Raw genomic sequence first — 19,452 nt, 5'->3', positions numbered from 1 at the left:
GTATAAATTGAAATAAATTAAAGATTCATTGGTCATCATATGAATAGCTGTTTTAGCTTCCCTTTAAATCTGAATGTCAGAAGTTCACAAACTGAGCTGTTAATCATGTTTAAAACTTTGTCACGGGGTGGGACAGCAAATTGACACAGCATTGAATGCCCATGAACATTTTACAAGAACTCAGTGAATTATGCACGTATTTTCTTTTGAAAACATTGAGTTTGCACTAATAAAACAATGCTGTACATGATGAAATATTAGTAAATATTACATTGTTAATACTTATAAAAATTGCAATTGAAGACCTCATCGATGCAATAGGCAACTGTCACAGTTGGGAATCATGTTAAGCAGAACAATTTTTTAATTTAAAATTAATTTTATATCAGTTGGTAGCTGAATGAGTAGTTAACATTTTCATACATTCCTTCTTATTTAAATAACCTTCTAGGAAAGTACTGTTATGTATAAAGAAGATAAATTTCAGTACAGTATTAAAGACCTGGTTACCTAATTATTTCACTTTAAAATCTCTACCACTATACAGTTGAGTTTTCATCCAATTGCTCAAACTCGAGGTAGGATACATGCTTCTCATCAGCTCTGAACCCCTTTGTCCTACAGGTCTCATACATGCAATTTGTATTTCTCCACTTTCTTCAACACCTTTGTGCAACGGCAGTGTACCTTCGTTCTTTTGATTTCCTTCTTGCCGTTTGAATCTCCACCAAAATAAATGTTTCCGGCAATTTTTTCCACAGCTGGTTCTGAACCTGCAACTTCTTGGGGATTTGGGGATTGTGTGTGTGTGTGTGTGTGTGTGTGTGTGTGTGTGTGTGTGTGTCATTGGGGGTATGATTCATCACCACTCATCTCAGAGTCTGAATACCTGAGGAATATATATATTTTTTGGACATAAAGTTGAAAACCTGCACTTTCTCTAAATCAGATTTAGAAACCTTCTGCAACATATTAGGAGACATGTATTGTAGCCACTGAAGTAATACTTGCTGTGAATCTCTCATGTTTTTAACAGATTTCCAGTGTCTGTCCAGAATGTGCGCGTTTTCAACAATTTGATATCTTGTCTAAAGAAGAAAGTTACTCCACAAATGGCTGATGCGGCTCAGTCTTTTAAAGTTCCTGTGCATTGCTGATGACTTCTCATTGCTTAACTTTATTCCAGCCACTTCTTGTTACATTACTGATGCCATCCATCGCACCTTTCACATGTGACATTACAGAGAGAAATCATTCTTCAGACACTTGCATCATGTAGCAGAGGTTAGAAACAGTGAATTCATGCTCTAACTGACCTATGCAACCACCAGAAAAATTCTAACCAAGATCAAGTTTGGAAGCTCTTGTTTAAGTTAACTTATCTTCAGACAAACATAAACTCAATACTTTTCATGACAGCTGGTCACTCACAACTGCAAGTGACTGTAGCCTTTTTTTTTCCCCAAATAAACACGAACAGTGATAACTGAACTTGTGTATGGCTCCAGTGGGCATCTTGCACCCTTGTCTTGTGTCAGTGATACATAGTTTTCTGCAAAATCTATTTGCAATATCACTTTATCACCACAAAATGATGCTTTCTGTTTAGAAAGTTGCAGATTGCTTACCTTTGACGAAAAACTGCTGTTTGAATTTCTTGAGTTGTGGCTGAAGCTCATTAATAGTTTCGTCAACAGTTCCATTAACAGTCACTTGTTTATGGCGACCCTCATTTTTTTCCATTGTTTAAAGAAATTATTTCACATAAATAAATTTCACAATAAGAAATTATTTCACATAAATAATTTCACATTCCACTAGTTAATTTGTGCAAACTCATGATGCACTTTTTACATTCACTTGTCATGCATGTCTCCCATTGTAGGTCACAGCACACAAGACTCAAAGTCAGTGTGAGCAGCAGTGAAACTTTCTTGTGAATGGCCTCAATGAGGAAATATAAGTTAGCACACTATTTGCACACACATTTCCGAGGTTAGTAGATGTTTTTAGGCTGCAATCCATAAAATTGTGATATCAATATCTGGATTTTCTTCCTTGAACAGCAAAACACGCTTTCTTAAATGTCATAATTATGTGAAGTTTCTGCAAGCTAACTTTTCCCATATGCTGGGTCTACAATATACTCAGCATCCTTTATAGTATGTGTCTGCCTGCTGATTTCATCACTTGTGAAAAAAAATTGTATTTTCGCAGATTGTCATATGTATGTTTACAAGATTTTTCCTGTCTGCTAACAAACTCTGCTTTGGTTTCTTTTTAGGCAGGCTTTCTCATGCAAGCTTTTTTATGACTACAGATTTTTTTTTTTGGGGGGGGGGGGCTGAAAAGAAGCACCTCTTTACCTGAGAAACAGCTTTGACGGGAGACTGGGGACATTTCTATCACCCTAACCGGAAGCACAGGTCTCAAGCTCACTTCAATTGGCACAGACTTTAGTCTCAGCCAGCACTTTCTTTGCCTTTCAGCTTCCTTCTTCCAATATTCAATTAAAAATTCTTCACAGGAGGCTGTCTTTATCTTCAAATTTCCCAGTCTTCTTCTATCCTGTTCTTTTTCTTTGTATTTATGAGTGTTGTATTTGCTGGCATCTTTGTTCAACTTGTTTTGAAGTTTTCTCATGCACTCTCCTGATGTTTTCTCATGCACTCTCCTGATGTTTTCCCCATTTTCTGAATAAATAATAAGTCTGTATTAGGGTAAGCTATTAACACAGTTTTAATACCAACCAACATAACAACAAGAAGTGTGAAATGGTTTAGATTGATAGTGACAATGCAAAAATCTGTCATGGGTGGGACCCAATTACTTTTAACAATTGTACCTGGTCAGTTATAAACTATGGGTCAATGGATGTTTTTATTTGCTTTTCTCACACCTAACCTAAAATAAACTGAATTGCTATATGCAGAGTTAGAAGTAAACTTTTTCATGTTTGTCACAGGCGGCATACTAAATGCATAGTCAATTTTCTGAATTAGTTGCATGATTAATAACTTACCTTTTTTAAAAAACTGAAGTTTATCTGAAAGATAAGGTCCAGCTCTTGCAACTTAACAGTTGAATCAACAATGGGTACAACCTAAATTGAAATAGCTGTTAACATAAAATGCAAACATGTAGTTTTCCTTCCTTATCTGCAGGATTGACAACTTTGTTTAACAATATTTCCTGAAGTAATTTTAATAATTTTTAAGACAGTAAAATTTAACTTTTGTAGATTCAGAAAATTATGACAAATTAAATTTAAAAAATATTAAAAATAAGCCTCAGGCTCAATTTGACATGGAATCATCTGATAGTATAATTTTAGACCCAACTTTATGTTCTATAAAGTGATGTACTCTAGAGAAATGCTTATTTAGTTGCAGATGACAAATTACCAAAATATCTGTACTGCAGATGAATGATACCAACATGAACAACAATGTGTGCTACTAAGATATATATTTTGTGATGGTGTTTTGATATAATGACCACAATCCCAAAATTTTATGTAATACTTGCCTTGTAATATTCTTCTTGTGGTTTGACAGAAATGTAAAGGGAACCCACTGATGGTGAAACCACTAAAACCAGTATAGGCAAGAGAGTGGACAAATGTCTTTGCTCAAGGCTGAAACCTTTCAAAACATATTTATTTGTTGAGGCAAACAGTGAAACAAAGTCTGCTTTCACCTCACTCTGAGGAACAATTTATAAAGGGCTGCAAGAATATATCAGACATAGCTTCTTTCTTTTGTCATATTAAGGCCAATTCACATTTCACACTGGCTGCCACATTACAGCATGGCATGCCAAAATATTCCACAATGCATTTCATTTCAAATGGTGACATCCACACTGGTCATAACGCCATGTCATGTCACCATCAAGGTTACTCATGAAGTTTTGACAGACAGTGTCATCATCAGTTGTTGATCACATGGTCCCCTCCTGATACACACCTGTGCCCTCATCCTCCATACTTTATTTCGTTGTGCTTTCATTAAGTGATGGTTTTCATGGTTGATATCAATTGTTATTCTGCATCTTTGTTATTCATTCTTTGTCATTGGTTTTTTGTTATTTGTTAAGACTGAAAACAGTTGAAAACAGCCATGGGAGTTTGAAAACAGCCATGGGGGTTGAGATCAAAATGACCACCTTCTGAATTAAAGAACACACACACACACACACACACACACACACACACACACACACACCTTTGTCTCTGAATACTGAGGTCAGATTTGTCTGTCCTCAGCAGTCACGACAGTGGTTGTGTATGCGTGAGTTGCCTGTGTGTGTGTGTGTGTGTGTGTGTGTGTGTGTCAGAAGGAGGCCTTTTGGCCGAAAGCTTTAGCAGTCTTTCTGTTGTGCCTGTCTGTGACTCAATATCTCTACAACATGGCGAGTAGCAAGCTATCCTTTGCATAATATTGTGAGTATTCGATCCTGGGTTTTCCATCATTTAAAATAAATTACTTAATGATATTTCAGAGTGTCAAGTGGCTTCAAAATTTCTGCAAATATGTCAATTTCTTCCAATTCAAAAAGCAGCAAATTTCATGGTTTTAAGTCCCATCAACAGTGATACCAGTATAGTTCGAGCACTAGCTTGGATTGAACAAGTACAGTGAAGGAGTGTGACGATGTCCTTTTAAAATGAAGCATCCCAGCATTAATTTAGAGAGATGTAGGAAAAATACCAAAATCCTTTGTGTGGATGGCTCAATAGAGATTTGAATCCCATTCCTCCTCTATGTAAGTCCATTACCAGAACCACTGTCGCCTTGCTCTAATCGTTAATCTCCCCCCCCCCCCCCCCTTTTCTAATGTATACACTTGTCGAAAACTATGTCTCACCATACAGTTTGTCATGACTACAAATGCTTATCAACCGAGACTGACTGACAATCTCTCTTCCTTGCAAAATCTTCACCTATGATAGTGAGTGGCACTATCACCACATGTACAATACATGTCACAACATAATTCCGATTGCGAATGACAATTGTAAAGCACCTCACAAATCCGAAGAATAACTAATGGCAATAAAGGTAATCAATCTTACACAAAAATGGAACTGTCCAAACATATGGATATAGTGTCAGTCTCAAGCACTTACAATCACTGTAATTGCCATTGCCTATGCTGTTTGCCTTTCAGCACATTTTCAGTATTGTTGTATATGTCCTCTCAACTGAAACATGTCAGAGTCAAATTTAAGTGTTCACTATGGACTTTTTTTTATTTTTTACTTTTTATTTTGTTCTTTTTTTGGGAGGGGTGAGGGTGGGGAATGATCATTCTTTAATGTCATTCCTTCGATCACTCTTAAAACAGACAACTTCCATTGCAATTATTTCACTTGACATGCACAGTATCAAAGTAACCAACTGATAAAATCACTCAAATAAGACAGGTTCTGAAAATATACAGTAAATAATCTTCTTTCATTTATAATACATTAACATCCAAATGAGAAATAGAGCTTAACATTGAAAATTCACTGTTGATGGGAATAAATCACAGACTGCAGGAGATATATTTCATTAATTAAAGAACAAAATATAACTGAATTTACCAAACTAAAATACACGCACATGCACTGGTGCGCGCACCTGTGCGCGCGCGCGCGCACACACACACACACACACACACACACACACACACACACACACACATTAAACCAATTTTGGACTAGTACATAAACTATACAAATAAATCTATAGAGCTACAATCTGAAACTTTATACTTACCAACGTAATATGGTGTGTAGCATGGTGTTTGCAGTGTATCCTTCGAAAAGGTTTCTTTAGCAAACCCAAAGTCAGTGAGTTTTAGTATACCTGTATGATCTGCAACAATTTGTTTTGATTAACTGTACACAGTATAGTAAGAACCTGACAGTTGAAAAATAGACATATGACACTACAAATATATACAAAAAAATATTTTGCAGTTTTACACTTTAAAAAAACTCCTATAAAATACCAAAGTATCTTACGAGCTAACCTGTTATTGTGGAATAGGGAATCTGTGCAGACTCAAAGTTTCAGATCCACACATACTCAAAGCGGGAATGTCTGTGGGAGTCATCCACTGATTTAATTGTGTATATCCTGATGTTCTAAAAAAAGAAGCTTTAATTTTAAGGCTACGATAATGTTACAAACAAAAGGAATTTGAAAACATGGGAAGAATGGGCAATATTTGCAATGTCAGCATGTGAGCAAGAGTCAACAAGTACGGTAGAATGCTCCAAGTTTTTGAGTGTATATACTGATAAAAAACTTGAAATAGAAGAACTATATTACTGAACTTCTCTAACAATTAAATTCAGCTACTTTAGCTCTTCACATAATTGCTAATCTTGGAAACAAAGAATCAATCTCCTGACATATTTTGCATATTTCCACTCAATAATGTCTTAAGGAATAATTTTCTGGGGTAACTCGTCACTTATGAAGATAGTATTGATTGGACAAATGCAAGCAGTAAGAATAATATCTGGTGTTCACCCATGTGCCTCTTCAAGGAGCTATGCATTTTAATTGCACTGTCCCAATACATAAATTCACTACGTAATTCATTGTAAATCATACAGCACAGTTTGAGAGAAACGGTGATGTCCATACCTGCAACACTTGAGGGAAAACTTATCTTTACTACTCATTATCAAAGCTGTCAGTGGCTCAGAAAAAGTGTTTAATATGCAGCAACAAAAATCTCTGATCATTTGACCAGTAACACAATGTGGCTGACAGGTAGCATAGCATATTTTAAGTCTAACTTAAAACATTTCTCCTGGGCAACTCCTCCTGTTCCACTGAGGGATTTCTAATTAAAAACTGGTACTCACACCTTGTTATTAAGTGTAATTGTATAAGTAGGACTAAATAATATTGCAGTCACTGATGTTAATACTAATAATGTACACATATCCTGTAAACTAACTTGTTTCACATCATTTTGATAAAAGAATTGTTCAAATGATCTATAGACCCTGTGACTAAGTAGGGAGAAATCAACAATGGATTCCCACAACCTAGTGTCCACTATTGTACTTGATACAGGTATCCCTACTAGATTAGTGTATATTCAATAAGACATGTAACAGCGATGTGAAGTAATAAGACATAGTATATAAAATGCCACTGCAGCCAAGAACCATTTTGGCATTTCTGTCTGTTCCATCCATAACTGAGCATCAGTTGAACATTTGGTGATGATTTTCACTTTAGTGAAAGCTGACAATATTTCCTCTCATAGCATTTCTTATGGGCCACAGAAAAGGAACACCAAGTACTACACAAGCTAGATACATAGTGTTCCTTATGCACGAGGGTCGTTCAATAAGTAATGCCCCACATTATTTTTAAAGAGCCATTAACATACATAGACAAACGTCCTTGTTGGTGCTTCACATTTGATGTTTGTTGTGTGTGCGCTGGTGAAGTTTCGAACTGTTCTGGCATATTATTATTATTATTATTATTATTATTATTATTGGTTTGTGGGGTGCTCAACTACGCGTTCATCAGCACCCATACGAAGTCCCAATTACAAACACCCAGTCCCCGGGCAGAGAAAACCCCAACCTGGCTGGGAATCGAACCTGGAACCCCGTGATCCAGCGGCAGCAACACTAGCCACTAGACATGAGCTGTGGACATTCTGGCAGATGGCAGAACCGTGGTACAACATCAAAATGGTGTCTACATAAACCCATGTTACAAGCAGCGTCCTTTTATTGAATTCTTGTGTGCAGAAAAAGAAACTGTGGTGAACATCCATAAATGTTTGTGTGCAGTGTATGGCGATGCTGCACTCGATAGGAGTATAGTTGGGTGAGAATAAAGAAAGTTACAACCTCAGAAATGCAGAAACAGAACTCCATGATCAGCCACACTCAGGACGTCCTGTCACAGCTACTGCTTCAGACATGCTGAATCATGCGGCTGCCATCACCAGTGAATAAGCAAAATCTTAAGAAATAAGTAGGTGATTTAGGCAACTTGGAAAACTTAATGTCACATTTGGAAGACTGAATTTTAAGTGGAGTCAATGGACAATTTCATGAATATTAAAGGACACAGCCTTCAGATATCTTGTAATGAATAAAGGAAGGAATCTACGTTTGAAGAGGAGATATATAGTTGTTTCAAGGACAGTATTTTAACACTAGAGCCTCAGCTTATTCTTTTTTTTTTGGCACTCTTTTGCATTATTGCCTAGAGCGCTGGACTTCTGTCACTTTTTTATGAAATTAGGTAATTAGCAATTATATTTAATTGTACATTTTAGGGGAAAACCTTAAAAGAGAAATATGAAGTTTCACTTAGAACCATGGACAGTACTGTTCTGCCGCCTCTGCTGCAGCCACTACAACCATCGCATTTTTCCATGTAGCTTCATGCTTACTGTTAGATTGTGTTTGGTCAACAATCGAAAAACTCCCTTTTAGCTCACTTCCTGATGACATTGCAGTTTTCCAGCAGGGGAGGAGAGGGAAAGTAGGTTGAAGCATGTCTGACCGTGTATGCAAGTATTGCACAGCCAGTGCTTTGTTTCATAAAACATGGTTTTAGTAGTGCATTCTAACTGTGTAAATAGTGCTTGCAACATACAAATTTATTATGGTCAAAAGTCTACAAACAGAAGCGGACATTATAAATGTGCTAAATGAGATTTTGGATCATGAATCTGAGGGCGAGTCACTGAAGTCGTCTTCTAAGGAAAAATTTCTGCCACCTGTAGTTCCAGATTTTTCACTAGATGATGATATTATTCCTTCGAATGTTATACTGGAAATTGATGGGGAAGGTATGCATATTTGTGTGTTCATTTTTATAATAATTATTGTTTATATATGTGCTGCATAGACACAGATTTCAATTGCAACACTAATGTTTGTATGTTGTTGCTTCCTTGAGTTTTTGCAAGTCTTACATTACATTTATGAAGACGTATTTTTTGTTCCAATATTCCACAGTATACTGAATACCAATCCATGTTGTAATACTAATTATTACTATTACAGGAACAGCTGCCAAAAAGGCTAGATCAACTTGTGGCCAGGGGCATTGCGTCAACGAAATGACCAAAGTTGTGGACTACAGCAATTTCCGTCAGGTAGAGATATTGTAGCACCAGACGGAACAACCTGGAAAGTGGGAATTATAGGTGACTGTTCAGCTGGCAGATACAGATGTTTTTCACCTTCACGTTTTGAAAGACCATGCAGGACCATCACCACATGCAAAATGAAATGTGAATGAGACCTGCTACAGTGCTTGGTATCTTATGATAATAGACAAAATTGTCAAATGCACTGAGACCAAAGCACGTCGAGTTATGGGTTCAGATGAATGGACTATGAATGTTGAAGAACTAGAAGCTTTAATAGCTATACTGTACGTCTGTGGTGCTATAGGAGCGAAAAGCTTAGATCATCAATGAATTGTGGTCAATGAAGTTGGGAAATAATTCTGTGAAGTCAACAATGGCTCATGACAGACTCAGACAGATAACACATTATCTCAGATTTGACATTAGATCCACAAGATCAGAATGACTGAAAGTAGACAATTTTGCTTCAGTATCAGAAATCTGGTATAAGTTCACTGGGAACACAGTTACATAACGGGTCCATAAACAACATTTGACAAACAGCTTTCTCCTTCAAAGTCCTCTTGCAGATTCACACAGTTCATGGCCTCACAACCAGACAACTATAGGCAAAAGTATTGGATAGCAGTAGATTAAGGCTCCAGATAAATTGTGAATGCTTTCCTTTATGTAGGAAAGGATGAACCTAGGCCAAATGGTGAATGTCTTGGTAATTTTGTTGTGACAATTTTTTCACCTTCATGGCTCTCTCTGTAACCTTGGAAGCAAATAAGACAAGCCCAAATTGATCCTGCAGGGAAACTCCAGTCTGTATCAAGATGGGGAAAAGAAGTATTATACAGCACAGCATTGTTGAAGAAAAATGATACCACACTGACAGTTTCCCACAGAAAGAGCAACAAGAATGCTCTGACTCTCAGCACTTTGCATCCTTATGTTAAATTTGAAGATGATCTGAAAAAGAAGCCAGATAGAGTTACAATTTAAAAAGGCTCTAAATATGAAGTGGACGTGGTTGACCAAATGACTCACAAATACTCTGTCAAAGTAGCATTAAGACACTGGCCTGTTCACACATTTTACAACTTGCTAGATTTGGCTGGGATAAATGCCTAGGTATTGTACAATACTCTAAACGAGAAAAAGTTTTAAAGCAGAGACTTCGTACTGCAGCTGTGGGGAGAGCTTGCTCAGAGTACGCAGCTACCATGAAGACTCCTGCCTCAGTCACACCCGAAGACATTCCTGAGAGACATAAAAGTGAACACGCTGCCTTGTTGTCTGCAACAAGACTATTATGTGTGTTCATTATGTGATGGTAGCCAGTAAGTCACCCAGCAAACACATGTAAGTGTTTTAAAATAATAAATGATAATTTGCAAAAAGCTACTTTATTTTTGTCGATTACATAATAAAATTTCCAGCACTTCAAAGAATAGATTCATTAATAGTAATGATAACCCACTGACATGACAGTGAAATGGAAATATACGCAGGTCATTAGTGACAATGCTGCGGTTCAAGGTATGTCCAAATATCAACAATGTCATATTTATTCCACTGGCAAAACCTATGTAATCCAGAACCATGTATGGTCAATGTGCCAGAATAGAAAAGGGTGGCTTGGTGATTTGCAAGTTATGGTTGGTAAAGATCTCATTGTCATTAACAAAGGATCAGTAGATGTGGAATTCATTCCTCAGAAATTTCATATTTAAGGAAACAGAGTAAGATTTTTGAGGATAAGTACTGTGAAAAAATAACATTCACATGCAAGTTATTACTGTACCTCCCTCAAATCTGGGTTTGTTATGGGCAAAGGCAACATCCACTCTGTAAACCAACCAAGCCATCGCTATGCATGCTATGAAATCCAACATTATCACTTAGTTATCATGTAAAGGGTTTCTCCAGAAACTTATTACGAAGTACACTAGAGTTGCTGATGCTTGTCAAAGGCCATGCATCCACATATCATGCTTACGAAATAAAATATCACATAGAACAGCATGGGCATCAAGTCATGCAGACTACCACTGTAGCATTGACATTATGATCCAATCTGGACGATGTGGGCACAGATGAAAATCACATTTTTTGGAGAAAACCAGTATGTTTAAAACTGTGACTGTTAATAGAATTGTGCACACAGTGACTGACAACGTCACAATTTCTAGATGAGCAGATGCTTAAAACGTGAAGAAAAATTACAAGCCAAGGATTCCGAAAGAGAAATTAGAAATTCTATTACTGAGCCTTTTTTCATGGAACTTCAAAAATATGATGAGTGTAAATTTATGGCTATTAAGTCCATCATTCCATTTCACAGTACCAGTAGCTAAGGATGCAGTAGTTATGCAACACTGGGTTTCATTTATGCAGGGTAAATAGTGATCTCCAACAGCTGCTGCTTGCATGAGCATTAAAATATTGTATTTATCCATCAAAAAATCAATCATTTATGGAATCAGAAACTCACCAAGTACAATTTTATTTACATTCAACAGGTTACTAAGGTTGATTTGAACAAACTAAGCACATGTGTTTGGGATCAACAAATACCATTCCTTCTAAAGAAATTGAATACATCACCTTCAGCAATACCATTGTTTTTTACTTTGATCCAGACATGTTTCAGAGCTGAGACTGGGAACTGTGTCTTTTTTTATTCATTTCATTATTACATAGTTCCATATTTGTTGTTTATTTGCTTGTCTTTGTTGGTACAGGAAAATCACCAGAATTTGATATCTACAATTTTTCAATCAAAAAATATTTTTAATGTGTTATATTTTTGTTGTTGTCCAATGGTTCAGATGCCCCAGTTTATAGAACAACAGTAATATGCTGCCTACTAAGCACTAGACATTTCTATTTGAAAGACAAAACTCTCACAATAACAGTATTGTTAAATGCACACATGTTAACATGCACACAAGTAAAGTCATCTTTCTGGGTACTGAAGTGACAGCATACAAAGGCCAGACTGATGATATTGGAAAGTATTTTCCCTCACTGTGTGCTGACAGCTTTGCTCAGCTACTCTCTTGCTAGCACGGCACTAGGACCTGTCAGATGTCTTTTCTCTGGTGTTTGAAGATATTTTCAATGCTTTCTTCTGAAACTGTTACTGCTCAAGGAGTATTTTATGTTATGCCCAGGGTCAACAGAAGAGCCCTTTGTGTTTATCATCACAAAGAAAATACTCAAACAGTCTCTTTGTATGCCAAGAAAACACAGCAAAGTTGAATTATTCATGGTGATACCTTTACAATCATATTTGCCACATGCTATTAAACATGGCTTCTATAGCACAGTTTCACAACCCCGTTACTCTACTGAACTTTCAATATGGTAACAAAGGCTTTACTAGTCTCTAAGAATGAACAAAGAGATAGTCCTAACTTCTGAAATGACAGGTTCCTTTTTCAGTGAAGCAAAGATTTAATATGAATAAGCTACCCAGGCACAGCTCACAACCCATCCTCAAAGGTTCCAAGTTTGAGTCATGGTCCAGTATGCTGTTTTAATATACCAATAAGTATCAAACCAGCAACTACACTGCTGTAGAGTGAAAATTCATTCTAGAAGCAATCCTCTAGCTGTGGCTCAATCATTTTCTCAGCAGTATCATTTCTTATCGAAATGCTAATCCTGCAAGATGTGCAGCAGAACTTCTTGTGTAGTCTGGAAAGTAGGACAGATGTGCAGGCAGAAATGAAGCTATGAGGCTGGGTCGTGAGTCGTGCTCTCTGTGTGTGTGTGTGTGTGTGTGTGTGTGTGGGGGGGGGGGGGGGGGGTTCTACTTTTCTATCATAAGGTGAAAGTAGGAGGTCAAACAGTGCAGGATTCTAACTAAATGGCGTCAAATATCGCTACAGGGCTGGCCTGAACGACCTCATTCATGACACTGCCAAGCCCAGCAACCCCCCGTCGGAGGTTCGAGTCCTCCCTCGGGCATGGGTGTGTGTGTTGTCCTTAGTGTACGTTAGTTTAAGTTAGGTTAAGTAGTGTATAAACTTAGGGACCCATGACCTCAGCAGTTTGTTCCCATGAGACCTTACCACAAATTTACCACAACCTCAGCAACCAATTTCACAGTAACCACTACCAAATGCTTTTTTTTCTGTGTTGCTCATCATTTTCTTTCCTTATTCTGAAACAAGTGAAGATACTAATCTTGATCCATCACGGAGTTCAATTAAGACCCTCATGATACCAGAAGTGACTGGTGGGCCATACAACCATATGTCAATTCTGCCTCATGACAGGAAGGTGTAGATCCTTTCCTCTCACCACTTCAACTCATCTGGTGGTCATAATGCTAGTTTACTTGCACTCATGGCCAATTGCCGGTTTTTACTGTCCGCACTCTACACTATACCAACTGGAAAACAAAAGCTGTCAACATATTCTGACTATTCCAAAAGTCTTCCCCTATATGCAACTACTTTATTTTCAGTTCTACTCCTATGCTAAGTACCTTGTCAGTTCTATCTGTAGCAATGTCACATGTGGGTCACACAGCTATGAATGCCCACAAGGATCAAAATCAATATTCTTCAGATTTTGTAATTCCCTGAACTGGGTGGGAAAAGAACAAAAACAATCAATAGTTAAAAACTTAGACACAGTCAAAAGAAGAAAACAAGCAAAAATCATTTCAGTTTCAGATGAAGTTTTTAGAACAGCAAATAAATGTTCAGTCAAAAAGCTCCAAAATCACCACTTTTTTTAAAAACAGCCAATTTCAAAGCACTAATGCTCTCTGTCTTTAAGCACACAGCGGACAACCTTTTATATTTGTACAAGCGCATGATGAAAAGTAATGCATCTGAAATTTTTACGTAAAAACTTACAGATAAAAAAATAAAAAATAAATTTATTACCATTCTGCATCTTTATTCATCATGTCTACATATTTTTTTTTTTCTGAACATAATCACCCTGGTGATGAACACATTTTTCCCTCCAGTAGTTGATACTGTCACTGTAGAATGACTTTGCTGATGTAGTCATAACCCCACCTCCGCTTGCACTTCAAGATCATTATCAAAGTGAAGTCCTCAAAGGTGGTGTTTAAGTTTTGAAAACAAATTAAAATGTGATGGGCCAAGTCGGGACTGTATGGATGCGGGGACAAACTATCTGAATTCAAAACTAGATTACAGCATGCTGTTTCTCACACACAGACATGGTTACATTACACATTGCTATGTTATATGCTATAATTTGGAGCCTTACAGTGCCAGAGGGCTGCAAATATGTAGACTGAAGAATAAAGATAGTGTTCCTGACATTTGTTTTATTTAAAAATCTTTAAGAGTTTTCACATGAAAAATTCAGAGGAACTATCTTTCAGTACACCCTCGTATGTCTGATCACTGAAAACATTAGATGCAAATTTCAACAAAAATATGTGCAAATTTTCCCAAAAATAGATGCTACATTTTCAGGTCCCTTTACACATATAGCTAATTTCGTAAAGTAATATTTCACCAAGCACTGTAGTTGGTTGACTGAAGGTCGAGGGACTAAACAACAAGGTCATCAGTCCCTCAATCAAAGGGTGGTTCATACAGAATTAGTGATATCTGCGAAGTATGCGTTGTGATGATGAAAATATATAGGACCAATAGGGCCAAGGCATTGAAGTATATATTAATGCTGCAGCTGAGAAAGAATTTAAGAAGTGTATGGCTCGGGCCGGGAGGTAGGTCAGAACTAATGAGGGGTAACCCAGACCTCGTCCAATGGCTAAAAAAGCCATCCCCTGCATCCACAGCACAATCAAGGTCAAGACAGTTACAGAGCAAAGAATGTCTTCTACATGGTAGATTCACACTAGTAAAAGTGAGAAGGCTAAAAATTCAATGCACAGCCGTTTGATCGTCATTAATGAACAAGAGAGAAATAGGTAAGGCAGCAGGTGGGTATCTCCAGGGCTCTGCATGCGACGGGAGTTGTCCGACCCACAGCTGTCCCACCCTTGCTTAAATGAGGTCAAGATATTTTAAAGAGCACCCACTATTCAACAGAGTGTTATCTCTAAAACAGAAAATAGGAGACAAATAACATCTAAAAGCAATAAAAACAGAGTAAGAGAGGGATGAAATGGTGAGCTGGTCTAGATGGTAGCATCAGAAATCACCCAGACCCAGTATGCCGTAGGTAATGCCCTAACCTCAAACACCCCATCCCTGCCCCAGAGGGAGCTTAAAACCATATATCTGAAAGTAAAAACCACTTTCACGGAGAAAACAGAGACCCTGTTCGACTGTCTATGATTCATCTGTCAATATTTGAGACAAAGACTTCGTAAAGCCATGCTCAGCATGGAGAGTTAGAAGGTGAAGGCCACATAGGATGGTGAATTCCTTCTGGGCAGAACAAAAGGATGAGTGCCATGCATCAGTATTCTCTTCAATAGTGCAGAGTTGGAGAGGGCAGTAGTCAACTACACGACATTCCACCTCTAAGTGAACAGAGGTCTTATTTGCACCCACAAATGCGCACCTGGGACTGGCAAATTGAACTGGGGGAGGGGTGGGGGTGGGAGTCGGGGTAATCACTCCTCTAGACAACCAGTGAGCCAGTTCACTTACTACAATACCCATGATGTTGGACCAGAGAAAGACAACTGAGCAGTCAGTACGACTAAGTCCAACACGATGGTCATGAATAGTTGAAACAACAAAGTGACAAGACCAACATCAGAAAATGGCCTGAAGCCCGATAACTAAAGTACAGGCTCTGTTAACAGCTATCAGCTCTGCTGTTTAAACACTACATGCTCCTGACTGTTTAAACACTACATGCTCCTGACTGTTTAAACACTACATGCTCCTGACTGTTTAAACACTACATGCTCCTGGCAACAGATGGTGTTCCCGTCTGACAGGGGACGTAAAAGCATGTCCTGTTTTATCCACGGTTTTAGAGTTTAAGAGCCATTCGTGCAAAAAATTGTAGAACTTTGAGACTCCTCAAGAACTGAATGTAACAGATACAAAGGCCATCGGAGTGACAGGCTTTAGGATGCTGAAGTAGATCGGTTCCAATTCGTGGCTTGGGCACCAACCAAGGGTGGATGTGCATTAAAACACTGGAAGCACATTCCAGAAAGGGGAGGTGGAGATCCCGGCAGAGAGCTGCAAGGTTTATTCCAACTGGTAATCCCACCCAAGGGTGGATATCAAAAGGTCAATGGCCCTTGTTTGCAATATGGGACCAGTCTGGAAGGTGCCGGTGGCCAGATGAGCTTCAAAAGGATGGACTGGGTCTAACAATTTCAAAGCCGAAGATGCCGCCAAGCCATAAACCTGACAACCGTACTCCAGTGGGGATGAGACAAGGACCTAGTAAATATGGAGAGGAGTAGTATGAACTGCACCCCAAGAGATGTGGGCAAGGAAGCAGATAACTTTAGGCTCAAGCATGCAACTGGCATTCAGCTGACGAATATGGAGAAGCCAAGTCAGCTTTTTATATCAAAAATCAGGTTGAACTGTGCAACAACATCCAAGTGCTAGGTACGTAAGTAGAGTTCTGGGTCAGGATGGATAGTGGTATGACAACAGAAATACATGACCCACGTTTTTGCAGGAGAGAACTGGAAACTATGGGAAAGGGCCCATGCAGAAGCCCTTCAGCTGGGACCTTGGAGCTGGCATTCAGCTGAGACTACCAAGTGAGAGCTGTACCAAACACAAAATGCTCATTGATGGCAATGAGGAAGAGAGTGACACTTGAGACAGAGCCCTGTGGGATGCTGTTCTCTTGGATCTGTGGAAGCTGAGTGAAATACCAACTCAAATCCAGGACAGCCAGTGAGATGATAATCGACAAATAATAAACAGTAGGGAGCCTCAAAAGCCCCAGTCACGGAGGGTAAGTAATATGTAGTGGTGCCAATCAGTGTTGTATGCCTTATGTAGGTCAAAAAAGACTGCACTGAGGAGTTGGTGTCCAGAAAAAGCCTGTGGATTGCCATTTTCAACCATGCCAGATGGACAGCTGTGGATCGTTCATCCCAGAAACCACACTCAGAGAGAGACGAAAGGCCCCAAGACTTGACAACCCAACATAATCTGTGGGCAACCATTCTTTCAAGCAATTTGTTGTGCTTTGAAGTCGCTTAGAAGTTATAAGATCGGAGTGTGAAGGAGGTTGCTTGAAGTGATGCAGGGGTCTTCAGCAATCCTTAACAGCTATGGCAATGGCTTTGGTCCACAACAGCACCAGCTGGCAGTGGAAGGGACCTGTAGGAGGGGAGGGGGGGGGAAATAGCAGTTTCAATGGCATGGGTGATCACATTGGAAATAGTATTGCACAACCTCGATGGAGGAAGGGGGGGGGGAGAGAGAGAGAGAGAGAGAGAGAGTTGGAGGGGGAGAGGGGGGGGGAGAGAGAGAGAGAGAGAGAGAGAGAGAGAGAGAGAGTTGGAGGGGGAGAGGGGGGGGAGAGAGAGAGAGAGAGAGAGAGAGAGAGAGAGAGAGAGAGAGAGAGTTGGAGGGAGGGAGGGGGGAGAGAGAGTTGGAGGGAGGGAGGGGAGAGAGAGAGTTGGAGGGAGGGAGGGGGGGAGAGAGAGTTGGAGGGAGGGAGGGGGGAGAGAGAGTTGGAGGGAGGGAGGGGGGAGAGAGAGTTGGAGGGAGGGAGGGGGGAGAGAGAGTTGGAGGGAGGGAGGGGGGAGAGAGAGTTGGAGGGAGGGAGGGGGGAGAGAGAGTTGGAGGGAGGGAGGGGGGAGAGAGAGTTGGAGGGAGGGAGGGGGGAGAGAGAGTTGGAGGGAGGGAGGGAGGGGGGAGAGAGAGGGAGAAAGGGATGGAGGGAGGGAGAGGGAGGGAAGGAGAGGGAGGGCGAGGGGGTAGGTGGAAGGGAGGGAAGGGGAGGAAGGGAAGGATACAGGGGGAGGGAAGGAGGGGTACAGGGGGATGGAAGGAGGGGTACAGGGGGAGGGAAGGAGGGGTACAGGGGGAGGGAAGGAGGGGTACAGGGGGAGGGAGGGGGACAGGGTGGGGGACAGGGTGGGGGAAGGGGTGGGGGAAGGGGTGGGAGGGGGAAGGGGTGGGGGGGAAAGGTGGGGGGAAAGGTGGGGGAAGGGGTGGGAGGGGGGAAGGGTTGGGAGGGGGGAGGAGAGAGGGGGATAAAATTCGAACAATACATACCTGGCTTTGTATAAAGCAAATTTTCTGGCTTCAGATCTCTGTGAGCAATGTTCATATCATGAAGATGTTTGACAGCTAGGCAGATTTCTCGCATTATTTCTGCTGCTTCTGCAAAGATACAATTAAAAGTATGTTACAATCTTTGAATGTGTGTAAAAACATGAAATAATTTTATATCTCAATGTGAACACACAAAACTTAAGTTGAAAATTAAGATCTTGGTCACCAAGCCTCATCAGTCACGTATCGCAGCAAATTGTTAACCTTATAGCATTTTCGAAGCCTTCTGTAACAATCTACAACTTAGTCTATATCATATCCATAACTAAAACTGTAACATGAGAATAATTTTTAAATATTTTAAATTCATGGGGAATCCTATTAATCTCTCTTCAATGATAACCCAATTTTTTTTTTAAATATCAAGGCCAGATTTTGTTACTTGATAGTCTTACCTATAGCTTTCCTTTAATTAATTCCACACAAAAACCACACAGGGGAAACAATACACTTAAGAAAGAGGTGATGAAGTTTTCCCCTTTCAAACATTTCATTATTATTACATTATCTGATTTATGTAGGCTTTATTAATGTGGGACGTAATCAAATTCAACACATTACAAAAAGGAAGTGATGCGAATGTCATACACTCACTCTGAAAATAATTTTATAATAATCATAATTTGCTTGTAATAATATAAATAGGAGCAATGCACTTGAGCATATGTTGGATCCAGACACCTACAAAAGTTTGCTGTCAATAACTTTATAGTTTTTTGCGTATGTCTTCTGCACATTTTTGAAATTTAAAGCTCTTGTTTTGCTTTGATTTACATTGATTAAATCAGTTTACGACGTTTGTTAGTATTTGTACAACTGAATTCAGAAGCATCTCTACTTTTTACCACTAATTAAGAAATGTAACTTAGAAGCATCTGTACTGTTTTACCACTAATTAAGAAATGTAACTTACATCAACATACTGACACCCTTGTATCGTTGTACTTCAAATGCCTCCTTCTGCCAACAGACCTTAACCAACTATATTCCACGTGTGAAAAATTTATGTATAAAAAACAAAGATGCTTTAACTTACCAAACGAGAAAGTGCTGGTATGTTGATAGACACAATAAAACAAAAAACACAAAC

At 39.1% G+C, this 19,452-nt stretch overlaps 1 protein-coding gene across 1 annotated transcript in view; it reads right to left on the bottom strand.

The window, feature by feature from the left end:
• LOC124722136 (MAP kinase-activated protein kinase 2) overlaps positions 1 to 19,452 on the bottom strand; it is a 98,130-nt gene that overhangs the window by 30,106 nt on the left and 48,572 nt on the right. The window contains exons 4-5 of the mRNA XM_047247343.1: positions 18,303 to 18,410; positions 5,766 to 5,864 (exon numbers count right to left, since the gene is read on the bottom strand). Of these exons, the coding sequence (XP_047103299.1) occupies positions 5,766 to 5,864; positions 18,303 to 18,410 (207 nt within the window). The remainder of the gene's footprint in view (positions 1 to 5,765; positions 5,865 to 18,302; positions 18,411 to 19,452) is intronic.

This window comes from Schistocerca piceifrons, chromosome X (assembly GCF_021461385.2).
Source record: "Schistocerca piceifrons isolate TAMUIC-IGC-003096 chromosome X, iqSchPice1.1, whole genome shotgun sequence".
NCBI lineage: Eukaryota > Metazoa > Arthropoda > Insecta > Orthoptera > Acrididae > Schistocerca > Schistocerca piceifrons.
This window is presented reverse-complemented; position numbering and strand designations above follow the sequence as displayed.